Source organism: Nestor notabilis, unplaced genomic scaffold (assembly GCF_000696875.1).
Source record: "Nestor notabilis isolate BGI_N333 unplaced genomic scaffold, ASM69687v1 scaffold19749, whole genome shotgun sequence".
Taxonomy (NCBI): domain Eukaryota; kingdom Metazoa; phylum Chordata; class Aves; order Psittaciformes; family Psittacidae; genus Nestor; species Nestor notabilis.
In genome coordinates, this window is record NW_009945335.1 from 1 (window position 1) to 10,980 (window position 10,980).

Genomic DNA, 10,980 nt, shown 5'->3' on the forward strand with positions numbered 1-10,980 from the left:
GGCTGTGCTGAGCCCGCCCGTGAGCAGAGAGCTCACTGCCGCGTCCTCTGCCCCAGGACTTTGGCCGAGCGATGGTGTTTGGCAGTCTTGCTCCCAGTGAGCCTCCCAGTGCAGGGAGAGGCAGTAAGTGTGTGCCCGTGGAGTGTGCTGCACCAAGCTCATGCCCCTGGCTAGCAAATCTTTGCACAGCCTGGCCTGTGTGTGCAGTGGTGGGAGTCAGCACCGTGCTGGGCACAGGCAGCTGGTTTTGAGGACACCAGTGATAAACCAGCATATGAGGTGCCTGTAAATCACAGCAGGAGAGGGGGGAGAGACTGGTTTTTAAGAGCATGCCTGCCTTCTAAAGCTGCCTTTTTATTGTTGGGTGTTTCATAGTCTCCTTGGTGGCAGGAGGGCTGCTGGTGAGCTCTGCTTAAACTTTATCTTTGCAGTCACAAACTGAGGCATGTCAGTTAAGGTCTCTCTGAAGCTTACTTCATCCCGGCTCCTGCAGCGAACAATGCTATCCAGAGTGACTTGGGGGAGGCAGTGGAGAGGCCATAGTTCAAGTCTGTGGGTTGCGGATACTTTGGGGGCAGCAACTTTGGGGGCAGCAACTTTGGGTTCAGCAAACCCTTGAACTTCCTGACAAATGGCTGAAATGGGACCATTTGAATCCACTGGTCCACTGGATTCTCCAGTGAATCTCACTGGTCACCTCTCTCTGTCCTCAAGTTGAGTATTATGTGCAGCAGACCAAGATAGCCAGGGTAGAAAGGATGAGGAAAGGATTTGGAGCATGTCATATATATGCTTCATCAGCCAGTAATGTAAAGATGAGTGTCCTTCTGTGTCATGAATGAGAGTTCAGTTTATGGTAGTTTTCTTGTCTGTTTCATCTAGTTAGGCTTTTGTTGGAGAAACAGACATTTCTGGGCACTCTAACCGAAATATAACCACCACAGGGAGTCCAGAAGGGAGCGTGCTAACTGTCCGAGCTTCCCTTCAGTGAGCCTAGCAGGGAGAGTTGAAATAACGGAGTTTTGGTTGGTTTTTTTGAGCTGTGACAGACAAGGAGAGTTGAGATGGTAGGGTCTACCTTACAGAAAGAGAGGTGGTAAAAAGGGTGAGCCTGTCAGGGACCTGCTGGTCACAGTGAAAAGGGACTGATTTTAGCTGCTAAGGCATATTCTTGAAAAGTGTCTGGAGACTTGTCATGATAGAACATGCAACCTTTGAAAGGATTGTAGAACTGTTCTTCTTTGCAGTGTTACAGGTGAAAACTTAACCTCTCAATGCAAAGGTACTACTAAAAGAAAAAATCCTTCCCCCTTGCAGTGATGAGAAAGGTACTGAATAGAAGTTAGGGAGGAAGAAAACATAATTCCTTTAAGGCAGAGGATGTGAGGGCTGTTTTTCAGGTGTCAGAATGTGTGACAACCAAGCTACTGATTTCGCAGTTTAAACATTTATTTGGTTCAGTATTACTTTCTGAGCTGTTACGATTGTAAAGAAAACTTTCCAAATGAGTCCTAATACGACATGATACATGGCTAGCTATGAAAGGCCTAATCTAGGCAGAGTCATGCTTGTTTAACTGAAGTCAAGATGCTAAATGGATGCAATTTTCTATATGGACACTTACCAGATTAGCTTGCACTTACAAATTGCAGGTGTAATTGATATGTCCTGCTTTAAACTGATATAAATGTGTCTCCATAATGCTGTGATGGTTTAAACTTTTGCCACTTTTCCTTTTATATAGCTCTGTAGCTTTTTGACAGGCAGCTTTATGGACAGTGCTGAGCTGCACAGGACTTCCATGACGAGACTTGTCAGGAAAATGAAACTGGGAAGACTGGTCCGGTTTGTAGCAAAATAGCAAGAATGGAATCACAGAATCATAGAATAGTTAGGGTTGGAAAGGACCTTAAGATCATCTAGTTCCAACCCCCCTGCCATGAGCAGGGACACCACACACTAAACTACGTCGCCCAAGGCTCTCTCCAACCTGGCCTTGACCCCCGCGAGGGTTGGAGCATTCACAACTTCCTTGGGCAACCTATTCCAGTGCCTCACCACCCTCACTGTAAAGAACTTCTTCCTTATATCTAACCTAAAGTTCCCCTGTTTAAGTTTAAAGCCATTACCCCTTGTCCTACCACTAGAGTCCCTAATGAAGAGTCCCTCCCCAGTATCCTTGTAAGCCCCCTTCAGATATTGGAAGGCTGCTATGAGGTCTCCACGCAGCCTTCTCTTCTCCAGACTGAACAGGAATGAACTTAAGAGAGTGGTAAGGATGATCAAAGGTCTGGAAAACCTCTATGTGAGAAACAACTAAGCATACTACATCCTTCTAAGCTTGAAAACATGATTGCAAGAGGGTCCCGTATAGGTCTGTATCCTCTGCATGCTATTTGTAATTTTAAACAAAGAATGGCCATTCAATGTCAATACAATCTTAGGGCTATCACATCAAATTAGCTTAGAACAAACAGGAGGGGTTGGTTCTTCCCACAGCCTGTGGCTGTTCCATACCAGAGGATTTTGTAGCCCTTAAAAATACACGTGTGGCTCAGACAACAACTGAAAACAATTCATGGAAGCAAAAAATTGGGGTTGTTAGCTGCAAAGAGAACACCCTGTGCTTAGGCAGTGCCTTGTAGGCAGTAGAATTCAGCCCTTTCTCCTTCATCGACACAGAGGGTTGATCTGCAGGATTTATCTTAAGACTTTTTCTAGTGTGTAGTGGCTTGCCTGGTAAATATTTCCAAGCATGCTGTGGGCACAGCGTCTGCAAAATGATTTGGCAGCATGCAAAATGATTCCAAGAGCGTGGTGAAAATGGAAGTGTGTCCATGACCTGCAAGTTAGCATTTGAATTCAAACAAAACTCATCTCTGCTGGGCTGATTTTAATTATCCAGCTGAATTTGTGGATGCAGGAACCATTAATTCTTCTATGAAAAGAACGGCTCAAGTGTGCTGGCAGGTGACAAGGCATGAGAAGGCTGCTCAGGGAAGGGGTTTTTTTTTCTTTGCCCCCACTTCTTTAGTTGGCTTTGATCTGTTTTATGAGGGTCAGAAGACGAAGACCTCATTACCTAATGCTGTTGGATGTCGACGTATGTGTGATATGGCTCTTCGCCAGGATCTTAATTAGGGAACTCATAAAAGTGGAGGGTGGATGCCAGTTCTTGAAAAGCACTTTTAGCCTTTCTGCTGGAAAGAAAGCTTTTATTAATTCATTACAGAATGTATTAAAAGGGATCCAGCTCAATTCTGTAAGCAAAGCTGCTGCTTTTTCTCTTCTCTCTTTGTCTCTGCCTTTAATGTGAGCCATTTCGGGCACCCTGCCCAAGATGGGCCCAATAAAGGAGATTTGTAATAAGCGTGTAAGACAGTTTGAATTGGAATCCACTTCAGGTCTCTCTGGTTTAAAAAGGTCTCCAGATTGCAGGCGAGTATTGCCAGAATTCAGCAAGGATGGCTCAATGCCTTCTCATACCTTGTGAAGCAAGGGAGGCATCTGGTTGTAGACCACCTTGTGCATCCAGAACTGCTGGGACTTGACTTTGTGGAGTGGCTTTTGAGGAGCAGAAGGGCAGTTCTGTGTGCCCCATGCTGCTGCCTGGATGTGAAGCACCCACTTCATTTGCCCCTTTAACTGACACTACGTGAAGATGTTGCTGTGAGTGAAGTCCTGTGTCCCTGCTACAGGCCATGTGAAGCTGAAGGGTTGTTACGTGAGCTTTCTGCATGCTGCCCTTCAGCTCTCTACCAGAGGATCCTCTTCATGGAGAGGAGAGCTAGAAGGAGCAAGGGTTCATATTTGCAATTTGTAAGCCACTGTGCTGAGATTACCACTAAAAAGGTAAGCCAGTGTGAAGTGCAGTGATAGTACAGCTAAGTGAGCTTGGCACTTTGTTTTCATGCAGGCTTCCAGTAGGCCTAGGTACATACTCCAGCTAACCTTCTGATGTGTTAGTAGGAGGGAAAGCTTTCCATCCACAATGAGCTCAGGTATGCACCTGCTTCTAGGATTGCTCTCCTGGAGAGCTGCTGCAGGGCATTATGCCAAAGCTCTGCAGATTTTCTGGTGCTACAGCTTTTCAGGCTATGGCCCTCCTGGGAGTTTGCTCAGCAGCCCAGAGAGTAATCAGTAACTCCCAGGCGTTACTGTGATTCCTCCCTGTGCTTGTTTTCTCTTTCCTTTGCCCTACAGTGAAGACTTTCTTACATGGCTGAGCTGCTGAGAGACTTGTAGCTTCAGGAACAGATCCCAAGTGAGGCAGTGGTACTCTTCCCATAGTTGGTTGATGTCCGAGGCTCCTTTTGTAAATGAGCCACTTCAGAAGGCAGATAGTATTGCTCTGGTTTATAAGTAGGGAAACTGAGGCACAGCGAATGGATAACATGTGGGACTCCTCACTCTTGGCCTTCCTTACAACCCCTGATGCCCCAGACTAGCCCGAAGAAAGAAAACAGTGAGATTCTGGAGGAAATGAGTCTTTGTTCCTTCAGCTATGGTTTTCTTTTTTATTATTATTTTCTGTCCCTTGTGCCCCCAGCTCAGCAAAGCTGATGGTGCAGTTCTGGGGCATGTGGTTTATTAGCAAAATTACTGCTCTCCATCAGGGGACCCAAACTTTAAGTTTGATTTAAGAGCAGTAAAACCAGTGGAAAGTTTTAAAGTATTATGTGGAATCTGGAGATTTTTAGTCAGCAGAAAGTAGGTGAATATCCTCTTGTTATGTCTTACGAAATGACAGGCAGAGAATGTACTGGTGAGAGCAACTGCAAACTGAGAAGGAGCAGCAGTTCTGGAGGAGAGGGTAGAATGTGCTGTGACACAGATAATTTAGTGGTGGCGTTGGCAGCCAAAGCTCTCATTAAATTGTATTATCTAACATGATTTTTAAATATGTTTCCAGAGAAGGCATGGTGTGTTGTGATAAGTTTGCTGGCTAAGGAGCAGCCAGGTAACACATGCTGAATTACCTCTTCCTGTGCCTGTATGTGAGGGTTTCCAGCAGATAAGGGAGCAGAGACACAGTCATTTGCAAATGGTAGGAACTGGCGAGAGAGATGTTTATTCTTAAATTGGAGTGGATAGACATCCCACCTCCACTCCACTGCACTCTGCCATTAAATCAAACTTGCTGATAAGCATGGTCAGAACTGACTTGGGTGAAGCTCCAGGTTGGCCCTGAAGCAGACTGGGGCAATGCAAATGCATTTCGCTCACTAAGCTGTAGTGGATGAGAGATAGTGATGAGCAGCTGGAATTAACATTCTTAACTAGCACATCTGAATATGGAGAAGGACAACTATCTGCCTTGACTGAATGCGAACATGCTTCAAAACTAACTTTGTCCCCATCCAAGCAAACCAAAGCGCCATTCTCTGTGCTCTGGGATAAGGTGATGTGCCTTGGTCCTCTGTTTGAGCTCAGGGAAGCTGTGCTGATGGCATTTCAACAGCCCTGGCAGAGTTGCCTAATAAAAAAGGACTCTGAAATTTCTGTCTGGTAAGATGCAAAGATTAATTTGAGCCTTCTTACATGTGGCCCCTCCCCAGCAATACTGTGCTTCTTGCAGTGAGACTGTTCAGCTGGCTGGATAAACTGCTTTTTACAGTCTGCTTTGTTGTCTCCCCTTTACATCAAGCCTCTTCTCCCATCCTGCTTATTTATAACACTTACCTGCCTTTCCTGAGCAGAAGGTGTGAGATTGCTAATGAGCTCAAAACAGATCTGATTCCCAAAGCAGCAATAATTAGGGATCACTACCTTCGATTTTATTTCCCATATCACTGTTTGTGGGAGTGTTTGTGCCCCAGGCCACCTCTGAGGCTCATGTCCAGGCAGCTGGTGTCCCATTCACCTCAGTACTTTATCCAGGACCGTGCTGCCTCTTAGCTTCTCGTGAGTGATGGCTCCCACCACAGAGAGCCCATGCTGCCAGCCACCAGCTGGCCTTAGCCTTGCTTGGAAAACCAGGCACAGCAGGAGTGTTGTGCTAAGTAGCTAAAAAAGGAGGTCATGCCACCTCATGGCACTGAGGCCATTTTCGTTCTGGCTAGGATGTTGTGTTCATATTACCTGATCAGTCCCGCTTGTTCCCCTGATGGAAGCAAGCCTGAAAGACAGAAGTTTTCCTAAAGATATCTACTCTCTGGTTACTAGGTAGAAGAGAGGAATGATTCCCTGGAGAACTGTTGTCCACAGTCTAATTCCCACCTGGGCAATCCATTTGCACACAAGTGGATCAATCCTCTCATTTATCCACAGTTACTTCCCTCCACAGGAAGATGCAGGGGCAGGGTGGCTGTTAGGAAACCTGACAAGGAGACACAAGGAGATGACCAGTGTTTTTCTGCATAGGAACATGTTTTGGCCAAACTTGGTGCAGGTCAAAGGTGCTGGTGGGGAATGCTTTCTTGAGCATGCTCTGCAGACTGCTGTTGCTGTTGTACAGTTAGTTGGTAGGTGTCAGTGTTTCCTCTTGTCTCCTCTTCACCCAGACAGACAGCTGAGGTTGTTTCGTAGTCATGTCCTGTGAACGTCTGTATCACTTCACCAGCACTAAAACAAAACCTTGTGCCTCAGGCTTTGGCCAAGGCCAGTTCCTCTCATTTTATCCTCTTTTAATTCCATTAAGATGCTTTAAATCCCATCTTTCTTTGTGGAGCCAGATGCAAAGAAACTAGAACAGGCTGGAACAGGATCAGACCTTAGGAAAAAGGTGCTGGCCAGCTGCTGGCCACGCAAGGGGGGGGTGTTAGAGATGGCTTTGCTGGCTGGGATTACAGTGTCACAGTAGCCTGGGGTATAATACAGGCTGATCTGAGAGGCAGTGGGCTTTGTGTGCTGTGATCTTTACACATGGCTGAGGCAGTTCCTCCCTTGATTTGGGGAGGAAGGAGGTGGAGTGGCTGAGCTGCCACCCTTTCCATCTGAGTGGACATGGATCCATATTAGCTAGGAGAGGAGATGATGGGGACTGGTGTGGTGTTTTACAGATCGATGGGCTGGAGGAGAAGCTGGCACGTTGCAGACAGAGCGTGGAGGAGGTGGATCTTAAACTGCGCAGGGAGAAGCTCAGCTCTGAAGGAAGGTATTGGTGACTATCTCCTTTCACAGCTGTGGCTGTGCACTTCACCTACCTGTCATCTTGCTGTAGTACTGAGCAAGGGCTCTTGAAGGGGTGGGAATGTGTGGTTCCCCATGACAAGACCCTCTTGCCCCAGCTTGGAGCTTACTTGGGGAACTTGCCAAGGTGGTAAGTTTAGTGAGTTATGGAGAGAGCTTTATCTTACCAACAGCCTGACTCCACCCTGCACCACAACCAGCTAAGCAGCACCCAAAACTTGCCAGTTCATTTGCAGAGCTGGCTCCTGGCCTGCTAGGAAACAGCTCTGAGAGTCTAACAAAGGTCCACTGCATGTTGCTGCTCAAGCCTTGCCAAAACTGCCTAACTTCAGTCAGGGGAGATGTGCAGCAACTAATACTGAGGGCCAAACCAGACTGAGGGAAATTGCTCTAGCTGGGCCTGTGCTGCAGATGCAGCAGGATGTATGAATACATTGACACACTGGGTTTCCTTGGGAAAGGGAAGAGGGACAATTCCCCTGAAATCTGTCACTGACATGGAAAAGGCAACTCTAGGCTTCTAGAGCTGGGACTCAAGCAAGAGTCCCAGCTGGAGTTGGACTTGACCTGGATTTGTAGCAGACAGAGGCAGAACCTGCTATTTCTCTAGACTGTGAAGCAAGAGATCCTAAATCTCCCAGCTCATTCTCAAATCTCTCTGCTCGAGGACATTCTTCCAGTCACCAACATCCTACTACTCTGCTCCTAGCAAAAAAAAAAAGGCTGGAAATTCACTCGTAGGCCCAGGGAGCTGTCCTGGTGTTTGCTCTACAGGACTGTCCTACAGAACCCAGTTAGAAATGATCCCAGCAGTGGTGACATCTCCACACCCCAATACTTACCAGCTTCAGCTTAATTTCTTTGTTCCTCCTTTCCACTCTCTTTCTCACCCTACTGCCCTTTACTGGGGTTTTATATCCCCATCCATATTTGTGCAGGGTCCTGTCTCTCGTTGCTAGCTCCTCATCTCAACAATTCTTTCTTAGGCCTAAATTCTTCTTAGGTTTACAGTGTGTATTCTTTATCTGGTTCTTAGGTGGCCAGCAACCAAACCTACAGTTGTGGTAACTTGACAGGATGGAAGATATATGTATGATTTCTCTCTGCAATACAGGCCCTAGAGCAAAGAATTGGACATAGGGATTCCTGGGGCCCTTTGTGGATTTTGCAACTTGTATGGAGATGGAAACAGAAATTCTGTTGCCCTAATCCAGACCATTAAAAAAACCCTGGAGAAAGGTACCATGATCAAAATTGATTAAGTGAGTAGCACATAAAGGAGAGCTCTGCTTTCCCATTTTGAAGTTCAGTTGTCATGGTTTCTTCACGTCTCATTCCCAAAGCCTCTTCCCTTGACTCTCTTCACGAGGCAACTTCCTAAGTAGCAGCTCAGTCATGTTGGTAAATCTGCCTTCTCACTTGTACCTGCCTGCACTCCATGCTGCCTTTCCCCAGTTGCCTTGAAGAGCCCTTTCGTCTCCTGCTGCCCCAACGTAGCTTGCTTTCTTGCCATCCCTTACTTAACTAGCTGTACACATAGATTTGGATCTCTTTCCTCTTACGGGTTCTTGCTCTGCCCCAAGGGGAACGACAAACTCTGTTACACTTACTGCTTTCTCTTGTCTGCTCTGAACCAGGAGATAATTTGTTAGAGCATGGTTATTTATATGCAGAGAGTCTAAATGACTGCATCCTCACTGCTGTAGTGGAAATGCAGCTGCTTTCAGGCAGTTTGGTTTTGTATTTATATTGTAAACCATATATTAATTACCTTGTGCAGTTTAAGGCGAGGGCTGGGTTGACCTGACTTAGTCTTTACTGTTGTTATCTGGAGTCTTCTGTTTAATAACAGGTTGTTTAACTGATTGTTACTGGGCTTGGATTCAGCGTGTTGCCTTGAGTTGACCAATTTGTGTAAATAGGATACCTCTGTCAAAGGGAGACCAGCTTCAATCGGTGAGAAGAATTAGCATTCCAGATATGTTGGAGGGGCAGAATCCTACAGAGAGCATGTAGGGACCCTGCCCAGTCCCATAGCTGTGGCAGAACTTCCTACTCCACCTGGGGGAACAGAGTAGGGAGCTCTCTGACATACATAGACCCCCTCTGTAGCCTGCTTGCATAGACTGACACTGTCCTGAAAGGAGAGATAGGAAGCAGTTTGTGGGAAGGAGAAAATAATCTAAAACTGCTGTATCTCTTGCACAGTTAGGGGGGTTCCAAACTGTCACCCCTCCATGGTGAAGGGTAAGGGGTTCATTCTGTGCACAAATATCCCTGGCAGTGGGACAGTCTCTTTTCCATCGTGTAAGCAAAGAAATAGACTGTGTTGTGCCTTGCAGGTAATGAACTCCTCTTCTCATTACAGAAAGTCACTGGAGAGAGAAAGAAACTTACTAATGACCAAAGCTGACAACTATGGTAAGAGCTTCATTAAAAATGGTCCCTCTGGGCTGGATGGGATCAGTGCTGCAGCTTAGCTTCATCTTCCAGCTTCTGCCACCTCTGACTTCTGCCTTTGAATTTAGGTTCAACCAAAGAAAGCTAGATAGAGGGAAATTTAGTCAGCATATTATAATAGGAGTCTGGATCCTCCTGCTTGAGCTGTGCTATCAGAGAGGAAGGAAAAAACAGCATCAGATAATGAGGGGACTGAAAGATGTCCCTTTCACTTACCCCAAGTTAGCAGTCTTTAGATAATCTTAGCCAACAGACTGACTTGAGTGGCTTTTAACATACCCCCTCTATTCCCCTCTTTTTATATCGAGGGTTGCTAAGCAAGCTGGCAAGTGCTCTCTGGAGTGTAGCAAAGTCTACCCTCCCTGGGTAGATTGTACCGATCTCTGGGGCCATTCAGCACACAAGTGTAGGGATTCATACTGAGGTGCTGCCTCCAATTCCAGGGAGCCAGTGTCTTTCCCTGCTGCAAGTGCTGCTGTAGAGAGTCTCAGAGCTACCACAGGTTTGACAGCACTTCCATTCCACTAGGGATGCTGCTGTGAATGTCTTCAGGCTGCTGGTATTATCAGGGTGTTAACTGCTTGACAGAACTCTGCAGCAGTGCAAGCACCAGAGCTCACACAGGGGAAGGAAGCACAAGTGTCCTTTTAGGCCTGTAAAGTTGAAAACTGGCGTATGGTCAGCAAATTTGTGATTTTAACTCAAGTCAAAGGACTGTTTCTGGAAGATCTGTCCCTGGCAGCGTTCAAGGCCAGCCTGGATGGAGTCTTGGGTGACATGGTCTAGTGTGAGGTGTCCCTGCCCATGGCAGGGTGGTTGGAACCAGATGATCTTAAGGTCTTTTCCAACCCTAACTATTCTATGATTCTTTGACTGACATTTACTTTAAACGGATTCAAAGCTTTTCCCTAAATACCTACCACTGGAGATGGCAGAAGTCCCTGGACATCACTGCCACCCTTTTACCAGCAGTCAGCACATCAACAGAGCAATGTGGCAGGCTGCTGGGGCAGCAGCAACAGCCTCACCTAATGGTGATAGCTGTTCCTCCTGGAACAGAACACAGTGCATCTGCACATTGTCTGTTCAGATCACTGCTATGGCCTCTGATTAAATCTGCTTATTCCAGCTGCCACACCTGAAGCTACCAATAGCAGTTGCTGACAACAGCATTACTGCTTCTGTTTAAGCTGCCTGGGGTTATGTGACTGCTTGCCCTTACCATCTCTTCTGTGGCCTTACAGATTCAAGCAGTTTGCAGTTGTATGAGAAGGCTTGTGCTGTGGGAAGAACAAGGGGCAGAAAGGACAGCTAAAAGCCTCTTGATGCTAGCACCAGTTTGGGAACCTGCAGCACCAGGGTATTCCTGCTTGCGCCCGGCAGCCTAAC

General features: G+C 46.6%; 1 protein-coding gene across 1 annotated transcript in view; it reads left to right on the forward strand.

Moving 5' to 3' along the window:
- Positions 1–71: 71 nt before the first annotated feature.
- CCDC167 (coiled-coil domain containing 167) overlaps positions 72–10,980 on the forward strand; it is a 12,019-nt gene continuing 1,110 nt past the window's right edge. The window contains exons 1-4 of the mRNA XM_010022835.1: positions 72–123; positions 715–821; positions 7,002–7,096; positions 9,500–9,552. Coding sequence (XP_010021137.1) covers positions 72–123; positions 715–821; positions 7,002–7,096; positions 9,500–9,552 — 307 coding nt within the window. The remainder of the gene's footprint in view (positions 124–714; positions 822–7,001; positions 7,097–9,499; positions 9,553–10,980) is intronic.